General features: G+C 38.4%; 2 protein-coding genes across 5 annotated transcripts in view; both read right to left on the bottom strand.

Moving 5' to 3' along the window:
- The window catches only part of LOC137238533 (acyl-CoA Delta-9 desaturase), a 149,965-nt gene that overhangs the window by 73,714 nt on the left and 60,441 nt on the right, over positions 1-15,810 (bottom strand). The gene's annotated exons all lie outside the window — the stretch shown is intronic.
- LOC137245804 (uncharacterized) lies at positions 4,144-7,252 on the bottom strand. Of its 2 annotated transcripts, none has more exons than XM_067777007.1 (2): positions 7,049-7,252; positions 4,144-6,988 (listed from the first exon to the last, which is right to left on the bottom strand). In XM_067777007.1, the coding sequence occupies exon 2, from the start codon at positions 6,829-6,831 to the stop codon at positions 4,174-4,176; it is 2,658 nt and encodes an 885-aa protein (XP_067633108.1). In that variant the 5' UTR covers positions 6,832-6,988; positions 7,049-7,252; the 3' UTR covers positions 4,144-4,173. The 2 variants fall into 2 exon arrangements, with proteins under 2 accessions (XP_067633108.1, XP_067633117.1); XM_067777016.1 differs by having other exon boundaries at positions 4,376-4,552; positions 4,623-7,252.

The following is a 15,810-nucleotide window of genomic DNA, read 5'->3' as shown; positions in this document are numbered from 1 at the left end:
AATCACCCTTATGACCAGTGTTGTCAGGTGATGCAAAAAAAAGAAGCTAGATTGGCAAAAAAAAGGTTAGAAAAGGCTAAATTTAGAAAAAAAGAAGCTAAAAAAGGCCAGAAATTTGTTGGTTAATTCATTAAATTTTTTTTATATAAAAACTTATAAACATAACTTAAGCATAACTTCCTGTTTCAAAACATATCAGGCACATTTCTTTGACTAGCGCATGGAATTACTTTAAATGATTGCATATGTGTATATACATAAAAAAATATTACAAACTAATTATTTATATAAAATATTCCCCGTCTGAAGAATCAGAAGAGCTTATGTCTGGGTATAAATTTTGGCTATTTACCATAGATATGAGATCATAGGTAATTTCAAAGTCATTACAACATTTAGATAAGCGTTTTATACTGTTTTCACACAGAAACTTAATGATCTCATTTCACCTTCTAATGAAATCGTACATTTTTTGCTTTCACACAGAAGTAATTGCTCGATTAGTATGAAGGATCAAATGTCAAGCGATTAAAATGACAATGCTATATGGCAGACAATCATGGCGGAACGATACAAGGTGGCAGCATGGTGACATACCTACATACATAAATAAGAATTCCATGTACTTTGATTTTGTAAATTCGATGGACAAATGTCAAAATCGTACTGCGCCGGAAGTTGATGTATCAATGTTATCGCTGCAACTAACGCTTCAAGGAAACACAACTAATATTTTAACATGACAGTGTTTATTCAGTCTTACTGTGCAAGTTTTAATATCTACAAGATAGTTATAATAAGTAAATGATTAAATTAAAAATTTTGTAACAAGATTCTTACTTGTTCGTTTAATTTCCTCGAAGGTTTTTCTATAAAATGAAGTTGAAGGAAGCGATTTAGATATTATGAAGAAACGCTTCGTTCAATTTCGTGTTTAACGAAAATTTATATGTATAATAAAAGGATGCCATACTTATGAAATTAAATAAAATGAAGTTTAAACTGTCAAGTTATTATGTCATGTTTACAATGTTTAAGGTAATATAAAATCTTGGTTTGATTCAGCGACATCCCGGCCCCCGTGAATCGATTGGATGCCCGAAGATTCACGAACTACGTCTAATGCCGCCAACTTAGAAGCAGGTCTCCTTAAATTTCCTGTAGCTGTCTTGACAATTGCTGATCTGACTTGACCATCAGATGCCGTAAAAACTTCCACTACGATGCCTCGCTTCCATTCACCACGTCTCTCGTTTTCATCGCATATAAGCACAACATCACCAACTTTCAATGGATCTACTCGTTGACACCATTTGCTTCGACGCGTTAATGTAGGAAGGTATTCTAGGACCCATCTCTTCCAAAAGGTCTGCTTCATTTGTTGGAGGATTTGCCATTGCTTACGCAAACAAGCACCCTCATCTACGGACGGTGTTTGAACATCATTCGGGCAGCCTAATATGAAATGATTTGGTGATAGAGGTTCAGCATCTTCCTCGTCTAATGGCAAATAAGTTAGTGGACGAGAGTTCACCAAGTTCTCAGCTTCAATTAAAAGACTTTGTAACGTCTCCACTTGGGGCACCTTTGTCTTCAACGTAAAGGAAAGGACTCGCTTGACACAGCCCACCATTTGCTCCCATGCACCTCCAGCTGAAGGATTACCAGGTGGGTTAAACAACCATTCTACCCCATACTTTACACCTTCATCGACCAACTTCCTCTCTACCAATACCCAATCTTCTTTACTCACACCAACGAAATTCGTACCCCTGTCACTGCGCATTCTCAACGGGACTCCTCGTCGGTTTATGAAGTTGCGTAAGCACAGTATTAATGCATCAGACGACAGATCCTTTGCCAATTCTAAATGAATTGCTCGTACAGTCAAACATGTAAATAAACATCCCCATCTTTTTTCTTGTCTGCGACCAACTGCTACGTTATATGGACCGAAGAAATCTACACCAGTATAGCTGAAAGCCCGAATGTACGGAGTAAGGCGATCTCTTGGAAGCTGTCCCATAAGTGGTGGCTTTGGTTCCACAATTCTGTTTTTACATATTTGACAATCTCTTTTAGCTGCACGAACCAAACTACGTAAATTAGTTATCCAGAACTTCCTTCTTATAGCGCAAATGATTGCCTCATTATTTTGATGTTTGTATTTTTCGTGATAATGTCTAGCAATGAGACCGGATAATCGATGCTTATGCGGTAAAATTATCGGCCTTTTTGTTTCTAATGGGACACTATCAGCATAATCGATACGTCCTGATAGCCGCAATATTCCCTCGTCGTCAATTATCGGAGTCAGCTTAAATAACGGACTGTTTTTAGGGATTGGTTTTCTGTTTACTAAAATGCGCATCTCCTCCGGATATACGTTCTCCTGAACGAAACGACATACAATCTTTTCAGCTTGAGAAATGTCCTCCGCTGTCAACTGTGGCACGAAATGTGATGATATTGGAGTGAATTCCAGCTTTTGAACAGACCTAAACTTCATCATAGCTTTCTTTACCCAGCAAATGACTCTTAACAGCCTATAATAATTCGAAAATCTGTCAAAATCTATTAACGATGAGTCAATACTTATTGCAAGTATGAACTTCGCTCGCCTTTCTTCGAGGCACGGTTTCGCGGCAGCACCATCAACTAGCTTGGGCCAAGAATCCTCCGGTTCTTTCAAGAAATCTGGGCCACATATCCATCGAGAGTTCGAAACAAGGCGTGCGTTCAATCGTGTTGCATCATCAGCAGGATTCAACTTTCCGGGAACCCATCGCCAACAGTTTACGTTCGACGAGTCCAAAATTTCTGCAATTCTGTGTGATACAAATTGCTTGTAACAACGACTATCTGATTTAATCCAGCTAAGAACCGTCTTTGAGTCAGACCAAAATGTTATTACGTTAGGCCTCCTGTCATGACCATTTAAAATAGCCTCCTGCAGACGAACGCCCAATACGGCAGACAGCAGTTCAAGTCGTGGTATCGAAAGTGCTTTAACGGGGCTACAACGAGATTTTCCAGCTACGAAGACTACATTGACTTCACCATCGAATTTGATTCGCCAGTAAGCAACCGCAGAAAATGCAAACTCGCTGGCATCTACAAAAATATGTAAATCAATTGTGGAAACCAAGTTACTAAAATTCCGGTGATAGCAGCGTGGAATGATAAGACTTTTAGCTTTGTCGAGCTCTGTATACCAGTTGTACCATTCCCGATAAACCTGCTCCGGAATAGAACTTGTCCAATCTACATCTAACCGCCATAGTTGTTGCAAGATAATTTTCGATTTGATTGTAATATTCGCCAGATACCCGAACGGATCAAATATTGACATGGTAAGGCTTAAAACTTCAGCTTTCGTCGGTCGCCTTTTTCCCGTCAAGACGTCATTCGGAACTTTCACGAATTTTAGTTTAAAACAGAAAGAATCATCCAGTGGACGCCAGTACATTCCAAGTACCTTCTCTGCCATGGATTCGTTGGAGCAAAAGCTCATTGTTTCAACGTGCGTAAGAGGGGTCTTCGTTTCCCCGAGTGCAAAACAGACCTCTTCAGAGTTGGATTTAAATCCTCGCAACTCGAACCCGGCATAGCTGTGAATTTCCTTGACCGCATTTGTAACACTTATAGCCTCATCTCCTGTTTCGAAACTGTCTACGTAGTCGTCCACATAGTGGCGGTCAATAATAGCACTAGTAGCTCTTGGATGAAGGTCTCGAAACTTCATCGCATTTGTATTCTTCACGTATTGTGCAGAACATGGTGAACAGGCTGATCCAAATATCATCGCGTTCATAATATATACATCTGGTTCCTTTGACGAATTTCCACCCCGCCACAAAAAGCGTTGTGCATCCTGGTCTTCTTGGCGTATCAGAACTCTGTTAAACATTTCTCGTATGTCTGCACATACGCCAATGACACCCTGTCGAAATTTAAATAGTATACTCAATAAAGGCTTTGGCTGATAAGCATCTGGACCTTTCATTAGCCTTGAGTTGAAAGAAACACCATTTACTGACGCTGTGGCATCGAATACTAAACGTAGTTTATTTTCTTTATTTTGATTACATACCGCAAAATGGGGTAGGTACCATGTGTGAGGTTTAACCTCCATTGCTTCCGCCCGTGATAGTTTCCTAGCATATGATTTACTTAAATACTCATTGATCTTATCAATGTACCAAGTCCCAAATTCACGGTTTTTTTTTCAAATTTTGTCTCCAATGATTCCAGACGACGCAGTGCCATACTATAGCTTTCACAAAATTCTACCTCATTATTTAGCCACAATAAACCGGTTTCATAACGGCAACCGATTTGCTTGGTTGTCTCCAATAAAATTGCTTCAGCTCGTTTGTCTGCTTCAGACATAACCGGCTGTAGGGGCTTCATACCAAAATTCTCCAGCGTAAAATATTCTTTCATTTGCTGCTGAATATCGTTGATTGCGTCTAATTCGCAGTCTATACGACAAACAACTCCTTCTACACTATCTTCGTTGGATCCGAAGAGCATATATCCCAACTTTGACCTGTGGACAGAAAAACAATCGTCTATGTTTATAACTTCTATTGGACGAACCAAATTTGTGTGCGGCATACCGATGAGAATTTGTGGCACAGCATTAACATAATCATCCACTGGCAAGTTTCGAATTTTATCGTACTTTAATTTAAAACTGTCAACATTCAACGTTTGTGCTGGTAGCTCTAACTTTCTTGTTGTGCGTACATTTCTCATCTGAAATGTTGTATTCTGATTCAAGCCAGAAATTTCGACGTCTAATCGTTGTGATAGTTCGCTTGTGGTCTTACCTCCTATCCATTTTAATGATAATTTATCAACTGGACCATTCAAGCCAATAGTTTTAGCTACCTGCTCTTCGATCAAGGATATTTTAGAACCATCATCGACAAATGCAATAACCTTACAACTACCCTTTGGTCCTTTTATTTCTACAGGCAGAAATTTAAATAGCGTTTGCTTACTAAATTCCTTCGCGAATATAGTGACGACATTTGCTGTGTCAGCTGCCTGCTTTTCCACATCTGCATTGTCCGCAGTCGACGTCGACTTTAAATTGCCATTGAAATTTTTGCTACTTCGTTCGTGCAATAGCCGGTTATGATATCTACGGCAAAATTCAAGTCCGCACTCGCGACGTGTATTACAATTGATAGTGCTGTGACCAGGTCGTAGACAACTGAAACATAAGTGATTTGCTTTCACAAATGACCATCTATCGCTGCAGTCCATATTTTTGAACTTTTCACACTGGCTTAAATTGTGGTTACCTTTGCAATATAAACATTTACTTTCTGTCATCACTAGCACTGGTTTCAATGTCTTGGTTGCCTTCGAAATCAACTGTTCATTTGTTTTGGAAGTCTCTACCGGCACAACGTCTGTAGCAATTGAAATAAATATAGCGACTTCTTGTAACCAATTACTAAAATGGCGAACACTTGGGAAACACAATTTCGTGGAGAAAGTATACCTGGCCCATTCTTCACGTTTATTCATCGGCAATTTACTTAGTAATTCGTCTAACAACGTCGGATTCGAAAGATGAGATGCTGCTCCTGCATTTTCCAAGAAAGCAGTTAGGTTGCTCACCATTGTACTGAAGGTTACAATTTCGGACATATTTCCTTCGGCTATGGTTGGAAACGCTCGCGCTTTAGCTATTTGGCTACGTATTAGTAGCTGTGGACGTCCAAAATGGAATTCAAGCGTAGATATTACAGCACCTACACTAGATGGGTGAATTAGTAGGCATTCTACTCGCTGTCTGGCTGGCCCTTTTAAAGCCTTTTGCAAACGGAATAAATTTTCCAAATCTGTGTACATATACATTGAGGTAGTTTCCTTGAATGCTGCAAAAAACATTGGCCATTCTTCCGGCGATCCGTTGAATTCAGGCAGGTCGTGTAATTTGCGTACATACGGCTGTTGTATAGAAATTGACGGTGGCAATTGGTTTGGCTGCACACTTGACTGTGCTGGTGGCGCTTGACTTATGGCAAATGGGGAATACAATCCATTAATACTTGACACATTTAAGGCTGTGCTAGTATAAATATTACTACACGCTTGGCTTACATTAGAGTTTACAGAATGACTGATTCTGGTGTTCATGACGTCGGCATAGGTTAGGTAGGCTGGCTGTACACTAGCATATGCGGCAGTAGTATAGATACTAGGCAAGTTACCATGGCCTAGAGTGATATCAGTATTAGGGAGCATGTTGCAGGGGCTATTGTTTGTAAAGCCAACTCTTGCGCTAGTGCTGTCGGCAAAAATTACTTTAGTGGCGGCAGCGTTGGAACTACCACTGGCTACGTTGACGTTTGCAGAGGATACGGCGGCAGCATTGGCAAAGCTACCATTAACTACGTTAACGTTTGCAGAGGGTATTTCGGCAGATGTGACATGGGCTGAAAAGGCATTGGCAGAGATTACGTCGGCAGAGGTGACGTTAACAGAGACATCATCGGCAGAGATGATGCTGGCTAAAGGGGTTTTGACGAAACCTGTGTTATTTGCAATTTCTGTACAAAATTTCGCTTGTAATGCGATTGTTTCTCTTAAATCTAACTTTTCCTTTTCTGCGGCCGCCAATAGGAGCTGCAATTCTCTTATTTGTGCTTTAAATTCATAAATTGACTTATCTGTTTGTGTGATTGTTTTATCAGTTTCTCCCTCGCTGGCTGAAGCCATCTCAGCGCTGGTGTCCGAGTCCGTTGAATTGTTTTCCGTATCGACCAATGGTATTTCGTTTTTGTCGCTTCTAAGATCGTATCGTTTCATGAGTATTCATGTGATTCCACGCTGTAATTATAGTTTGCGGATTTGTCTCAGAACAAATATTAAAAAATGTTATCGCTGCAACTAACGCTTCAAGGAAACACAACTAATATTTTAACATGACAGTGTTTATTCAGTCTTACTGTGCAAGTTTTAATATCTACAAGATAGTTATAATAAGTAAATGATTAAATTAAAAATTTTGTAACAAGATTCTTACTTGTTCGTTTAATTTCCTCGAAGGTTTTTCTATAAAATGAAGTTGAAGGAAGCGATTTAGATATTATGAAGAAACGCTTCGTTCAATTTCGTGTTTAACGAAAATTTATATGTATAATAAAAGGATGCCATACTTATGAAATTAAATAAAATGAAGTTTAAACTGTCAAGTTATTATGTCATGTTTACAATGTTTAAGGTAATATAAAATCTTGGTTTGATTCAGCGACAATCAAATCAAATAAAAAAAGGTTATAATCAGCTGTTCGATGCGGCCACCTTGTATCGTTCCGCATTGCAGACAATGACATTTACTTTGACAAATGACATTTTTAAGCACTGAACACACCAAAAACTAACATCCCTATTATGAACTCATACGATACACGATAAACGCTTGCAATCTGTTGTACCGTATTATGAAATAAATTCAAGCGTGTAAAATCCGATCGTTAGCGTTTATCGGTTATCGTGGTATTGCCATACGCTAACTACCGCACCAGCTGTTCAATTTTCTAAGCTAGCTATCGTTGATAAATTTTTGCACGATACGTTGGGAGCTATTTAAATAAAAGTAAATATAAAATTATTAAAAAATCCAAAAGAATCCAACTAAAGCCCCAACACTCTGTTGCAACACCCTGGGCAAGAAACCTTAAAGTAGTACAAACCTTCAAAATATTTGGGATGGATGACCTATTTTTACTGGCGCGCAAATTGCCTTCTACTTCTGTTAAGACATACTCTGAAATCTATATTTTTTATTCAACTTTTTTTTTACTTTTAGTATGTCAAGTACTTACAGTGTAAAGTTCATTTCAAGAAGATTGGAAGCATCTCTCATTTTTCTTCTTTCTATGACCTCTATGCAAGTTTCGTCAATTTGTTCATTTGAGTTTATAAAAAAGGCAACAGAGGTTGCAGATAACATTTTATTATTACAGGTTTTAAAAACTTTTGCCACTTTTACGTACAAAACAATTGAATTTTTAGTATTTAGGTTTTGTTTTGCTATCTGTTTCGTATAGATTCACAAAAATTTTTAAACAAAACTCTGCTGTCATTCACAATAGTACATCTATCGGGCGTGTGAAAATCGCAATATCAAAGCTGATTTTTTACGATACGCTAGCAAGCGTTTATCGTATATCGTATGAAAATTCATAATAGGGGTGTAAGAAACTGTACGCTCCCAACAGAGTTGCATTGTGCCTTTGACTTCATTAGGCATTCGATTAGCTACTAATGAAATAATTATAGATTCGAAATTTGTAGGGAAGATTGAGCTCAATAAGCGTCTTAATGTAGAAAACTGCCTTTATTATTCAATAAGCCGTCTGTGTGAAAACAGTATTAACGAGCATCTAATATTAAGCAGCGCATTAAGCATTTTAATTTTTAGTTTGTTCTTTAATTTAGTTTTCAGAATTTTCATGCCACTAAAAACTCTTTCAACCTCCGCGTTACTGAGTGGTAATACTAAAAAACTAAATATGAATTCGACAAGTTCTAAAAAAGGAAGTTCGTTTAATGCATTTTTATGTTCTCGGACTTCCGACCAAAATTCCATGGTGGAGTGTACATTTTTCCATTGTATAGTTATAAGTTTTCGCCACTGCAGCTCTATTAATGCTATTTGACTTGAAGAATAACTATACTTCTCTTTCTCAAAGTAAGAAAATACATCTGGCTTTGAAATTTTCAACGAATTTTGAGCAGAAAAAGAATTAATCTTTTGTAGAGAACTCATATTATTAGGTATTAGGTGTTCACAGGAACTATTGAAATTATTTTATTTTAGAAATTTTTAAAAATATATTCGGAGTAAAAAAGGCTAGAAAAAAGTCACGAAACTAAACACAAAATTTCGAGGCTAAAGGCAAAAAAAAAGGCTAAATATAGCCTCGAAAAGGCTAACCTGGCAACACTGCTTATGACTCATTCACACAAATCTAGTCCGGCTCCGGTTATGATCGGTATTAAAATAAAATAAGTATTTACCTATTTTTCAGAATTTCTTTGGCAAAACTATCGTCACATATATGACGTATAAGACTCTTTATATGTATAACTGAAAGCAACGGTTGGGGTCCTTGATTTGAAATATTTGCTTCATATATTTAGGATAAATAAAAGCTAAGATGTATAAGTTTATAATTTGCATTGTTCATGCTCAAAACAGACAAAAGAAAATTAACAAATATATCCTCAGAAACATATATATGTATATGTATGTATGTAAAATTATGTTATGTGAGGAATTCGTAAACTGAATTAAACATAAAACAAAATTAAGTGCTCGATTTGAAAAAGAACTTCCCATGTGTGAATAAACCATTCGATTTACACGGCTCCGACCCAGACTCATTACGCAGAGGGTGTTACCATATGTAGTTTACCAAGCGACTGGCTATTGTAAGCATTAGAATCAAATTTGTAGTTCAAAGTCAATGCTTGCGCTTGTCGCTTAGCAAGGCAATCGAATAAAACGTGAATGAAATAACATAAAGGGAAAGTAAATAAAACAAAACGAGGGCAGTACTCGGTAAAGGTAAATATGAAAAACAAAACAAATACCTAAGGCTGTTGGATGAACACAAAACATGGCTTTCTACTTTAAGGTGGTCCAAAAAAGTATATTCAGAGAGCAGTAAAGTAACCGATAAAGTTTGCGTTTTTGCTGCAGCATTGATATTTGTTTTATTTTAGCGGATATATAACATAAAAACAGTTAGAAAAAAATTAAGAATACATTTTTTTACACAAAATTTAAAAAAACAAAAACATAAAATCATGTTATTACATATGCTGTGTGTACGAGTATGAAAAATAATTTGTTTAACATTAGAAGTAATTACATACCTAAATGTGTAATGAGATCAAAAGTAAATGCAATTACAAATAATAATAAATACACTCGATTGTTTAGCCGACCATACGTAATTCTTTTCATTTCCTTTTGGACACTACTCTTTTGATGGCATTATGCTGTTTATAGTTTTAAAATCTCGATTGTTTCTTAGCTTCGTGTTAATTAAAGCTAAGTCGGAAAACTTTCTTTCTGCCACCGCTGAACTATGTGGCAATGACAATAACTTCATTACAAAGATTAAACAGGTCTCTCCCAACTTTTTCCCAAACAAACCGATAATAACCAGCGATGACAAGAATTTGGCAAAGGTCGATATTTAGATTTGCGATAACGAATATCTATAGATGGCAGTGTCGCCGCTTTACATAGAGGCTACACCATTGAATTTTAAATCAAATTTCCCTTAATATATCAAAATCACTCTACATGTTACTTGTTGCAAAATAAAGCTCGAAAATACTGTGATGAATATTACCATCGCTAGTAATAAACTCCCAACACAAAAACATTGAAAGTTTCAAGAAAAAGGATTGTCGAAAAAGTTGAGAGAGCATGGATTGGTGAGGGAGTTAAGTCGCCAAATTATAAATTGGAGAAAACTTAGTTAAAAGCGTGAAATTTGTATACCGAGAATAAGACCTGAATATAACATGTAGACCTATCTCCTCATGTATAGCTGCTTATTTCCAAAAATGCGATTATTTCCAAATGTTGGAAGATTTACTACTTTTTAAAGTATTTATACGTTATATCTTCTAACAAAAATTATTGCTAATGGCCTTGAGATCAAATTCGAACCAATAATCCTAACTTTATTTTTATGTACCGTGAAACTACTCTTTGAAGGCGTCAGTCTAAAAAACTGTTCATTTAGATTTTAACGACCACCCTAATGCAAAAATGCGCAAACGTTCAACTGCAGTTGTAAATGTAACCTAAATTTCTCCCCCTTCTCATCTATTCTTGTTTCGATATTAGTTTTTTGTAATGAGGTAATGTTGTTTTTAATAAGTTGTTGTGGATGTTTAGGAGTTTGTTACCGGTAAAAATAATAAAATAACCCATCGTTGGTGACAACAACACGTTGTGCGTGGTATTTGTTTCTGTGGAGCATGTGGATTGTTTTAATGTTTCTACTCTTTTTACTTTGTATTTTTGTAGGAATATTTTTTATTTGAATATAAACTTTAATTTTTAGTAGGTACTTAAGTATATTTATTGCCGTCTTAATAAAGAATGTGGGTATCTATTTATATATATATATTTTATTTTGACTATGACTATGCGCCAAATTATAATTTTGATGTGATAAATAAAAAATGTATGCCAAAAAAGTTAAGAATTTGATTCTTTATACGCGAAACTGTAGATACTGGGTCCGTATTACGATCAGTGACTGAAAACCATTTTCAATCAAGTGTCAAAGACAGTTAGTTACGGGTGAACATTCGAAGAGTGCAGACGTGCGAGCGTGCATAAGCTCACGACAATCGGCATATGAATTTCTGTTTTCTATTCTTTCTTTAAACATAAATGTCAAATTCAATTACTTTTATTAAATTACATAAACATAACTCGGAACGTTTTATTATTTAATCGGGTTTTAATAGTTCAGAAGTAGGATTCGCGCGGGCCTACAAAATATTTTAGACATACGTACATACATATATGTCTACCTATCGAATGTACAAAAACGAAGTTTCTCCTCAACGCGTACAGATGTATGTACCAAAATAGAGCAACGTTCTCTGCTCAAACGAAATACTTAAAACGAAAAGCTTAACAAAAGGAGCAACGTACTTGGCTCAACGGAAAATATTTCAAACGGCACTGGCAACGGCTAGTCTTTCACAGCAAACAGCAACGTTATTGTTGTAGCGAAAGACAGTGCAAAATTCAGCGAATTAAGTCTGCTAAAGGCAAGGCGGCAACGTCACATGTGTATATGTGTGTAAAGGCCAACGACAATCAACGTTACGGGTGCAAACGAAGCAGTAAAGCGAACATACACATAAACACTACTCAACGTTTTAAACGGCGCAAATCAACGCTAACGCAGAGACGGCGCAGCGATCTAGCTTTACAGGAATTGGACAACGGCAGCAGACGCTACGCAGAATTGTTCTGCCTAACGGGAAAACAAACGAAAGTTGTTGTTGGCATGCTTGCTTGGGGTCGAAGTGGAAAAATACTGGAGTGGCAAGCAGACAGCGACATGAACGGACAGTCTTTGGCAAGCAACGGCGACGAAAGGAAGCAAAAGTTAATTGCTTAAGCAACGGCTTGTAAAATAAAGGGAAAAAACTGAAGCAAAAGTCACCATGCAAATAAAAATAGTATCTTTAACCGTGGCACAAATAAATAAACTATTGCGAAACGCAAATATTTCAGCGACAGGCAATAAAGCACACAAAGTTGCGGCATTAATTCAACATTTTGAGTCTGATGAAATTGATGCCAATGAGATCGATCAGGAAGAACCTTGGGAAAGACCAATCAGTGAGTTGAGGGATATGATCACGGAATTAACAAGGTCATTGCAAACGCAAAATGCATCACGACCATCCGTTGAACCTGTTACATCCCAAGAAACAGTACGAGAATCCAATGTACAATCGACCACACAGCAGGCATCCACGTACAAAATACAAGACATTGTTGGAATCTTACCAGAGTTTAACCCGTTGAAGAAATTAATCACTGCACAACAATTTGTAACGAAGGCTGAGCAGCTGCAACGAACATACTTATGGAGTGACAATTTGCTACTTTTTGCGGCACAACAAAAGCTCGTAGGCGTAGCAAAAAGCTGGCTGGATGCTCAACCGGTGTTCCAGTCTTGGACTGATTTGGTGAGTATGCTATTGAAAGATTTTCCGTGTGTAGTAAATTCTGCGGAAATTCACAGGGAACTTGGCCGACGCAAGCGAAAATCTGGCGAGACATTGATTGAATATTACTACGAGATGTTAACGCTCGGAAGACGGGGTAATTTAGATGACGCATCTATAAACTTTTATACGATCAATGGTATAAGCGATCCACAAACAACACGTACGCTATTAGCAATGAATCTAAATACAAGCAATGAGCTGCTACAGTCACTAGAAAACTTACAAACGGTACAGTCAACAAATTCGATACAGCCAAACCCAACGTCAACGTTTAGCACTAACATGCGCAGTGGACGCTCTGAACAATCGCAAAGATCAGTGAAGTGCTTCAACTGCAATGAACATGGACATATCGCTGTTAAATGTCCGCAACCACAAAAGAAACAACGCTGTTCTAAGTGCTCGAAAGTGGGCCATGACAGCAAGGAATGTCGAGTAAACACCAAGCCAAACGTAGCAGAAATTGTGGAGTCGAAAAAACCTTCGCAAGTGCCACCTATAATTCAACACGTCACAATTGATGGTAAATCTTACGACGCATTGGTCGATACAGGCAGCGACCACTCACTAATAAGCGAACAAGTAATACCAACGACGCAATGCATCCCTGCATATAAGCGCTTTAAAGGTTTCGGAGGTTCAACTGTGGAATCTACACGAAAGGCCGACGTAAAGTTAATGATCAATAACGAAAATGTCCACGCAAACTTATACGTAGTACCGGGCAATACACTTGGGTATGACCTACTACTTGGACGAGATATTTTGTGCGGAGCCAACAAACGGCTGGTCATCGACAATGGGTCTTTACAGTTACAAGTCAAATCGAACATGTTTAAAATCAACGATCAGCTGAATGATACACAACGTAACGATGTAAAGTCCATGTTACATGAGTATGAAGATTGCTTTGCGGAAGATGTGTCAACGTTGGGAAGATGTAACACTACCACTATGGAAATTAAAGTGACACAGTCGGGACCAATAGTCGGAAAACGATATCAGGTTCCACTATCGCAACAACGAGAATTAACGTCAATTTTAAACAACTTATTGGTCAACGATATAATCCGTCCAAGTACATCACCACACGCTGCATCGGCACTTTTAGTACGCAAAGCCAGCGGAGAGAGCCGAATGTGCATCGATTACAGGGCACTGAACGCCGTCACTGAACGTAAGAACTTCCCAATGCCTGTGGTCGAAGAGCAACTCTTTAAGTTAGCTGGAGGGAAATTCTTCACTACATTGGACATGACCTCTGGCTATTACCAGATTCCGATGGATGAAAGCAGCAAGAAATATACTGCCTTCCTTACTCATGATGGATTAGTCGAATATAATGTCATGCCATTCGGATTAGTCAATGCCCCAATGTACTTCCAGGAAATGATCACCAAAGTAACGTCAAAATTATGTAATCGAGACCGAGTCATCAGCTACGTCGATGAGATGATAATAGCAACACCAACAGTGGACGAAGGTAAGATCGTGCTAAAAGAAGTCTTGGAGGCGATACGTTAATATGGTCTCACACTCAGACCTTCCAAATGTAACTTCCTTTGCGAGACCGTCAAATTTCTAGGTCACAATGTAGGTGACACCGGCATAAGTCCAGGTAATGGCAAGACGAAATGCATCAGCGATTTTCCCAAACCATCGAATGTCGTAGAAGTACGTCAGTTTCTGGGACTGACCGGATTCTTCAGAAAGTTTGTAGAGAAGCATAGCCACATCGCAGCACCACTAACAAAGCTGTTAAAGAAAGACGCAGTCTTCATTTGGTCAGAAGAACAAGACAGAGCGTTTGACCAGCTAAAGCAAGCAATCACGTCTAAGCCAGTACTAGTCTTGTACGATCCAAGTAAATCACATGAGGTGCATACGGACGCCAGCCACCTTGGTTTGTCAGGCATATTGCTGCAGGAGGAAGCTGATGGTCTTAAACCAGTGTCGTTTTATAGCCGTCAGTGCAATGATGCAGAGTCACGCTATGCAAGCCATGAATTAGAAGTCCTAGCCATAGTGGAAACACTAGACAGATTCCGAATGTATCTATTAGGCACGAAGTTCACCGTAGTTACGGACTGCAATGCGATCGTGACAACAAAAGCAACGTCGAAATTACCACCACGTATAGCCAGATGGTGGCTACGCCTACAAGAATATGAATTTGAGTGTAGGCATCGTCAAGGCTCGAAGATGCAGCACGTCGACTGCTTAAGCCGTTCGCCTACCCTACCTCCATCTGAGCCGGAGACTGTAGCTGAAAGAGTTCTAGCTATAACCAGTGAAAAGAGCGACGACTGGATTTATACAATGCAGATGCAGGATGAACATGTGAAAACAATTGTTACAGCTTTGAAAACAAACGGCGATGGAGCATCTCAGTTCCGGGATGACTTCATCATTCACAACGGTCGATTATATCGAATTGTCCAAGATGAGCGACGACTAGTTATTCCTCAGGCTATCAGGTGGCGTGTCACCAAATCTTGTCATGACGACGCTGGCCACTTTGGAGTCGAGAAAACATTACAACGTCTGCAAAAGTATTTTTGGTTTAGGCAAATGAGGCGATACGTAAAGTCTTATATCGCAGCTTGTCCCGAATGCTGTTTAAATAAGATTAAAGGAGGCAAACTGGAAAGTCAAATGCATCTCACCGAAGTTCTACCAATTCCATTTCGAGCAATGTATATGGATCATCTCGGACCGTTCACCAAAAGCAAACGAGGAAACCAATACGTCATTGTTTTAGTTTGTGGTTTCACCAAATACACGATATTGAAAGCGGTACGTAACACAAAAACGACACCAGTCCTATCAATGCTGCAAGAAGTTATGGCAATTTTCGGGCAGCCTTTACGGATTACCACTGACCGAGGAACTGCCTTTACATCAAAGGAATTCGAATCCTTTATGACACGCTTTGGGATTCAGCACGTCAAAACAGCTGTACGAACGCCCCGAGCAAACGGCCAGGCAGAGCGCGTC

Source organism: Eurosta solidaginis, chromosome 1 (assembly GCF_040869045.1).
Source record: "Eurosta solidaginis isolate ZX-2024a chromosome 1, ASM4086904v1, whole genome shotgun sequence".
In the NCBI taxonomy this organism is placed as follows: Eukaryota; Metazoa; Arthropoda; class Insecta; order Diptera; family Tephritidae; genus Eurosta; species Eurosta solidaginis.
The sequence above is the reverse complement of the archived record's forward strand: the minus strand, read 5'-3'. Positions and strand labels throughout refer to the sequence as shown.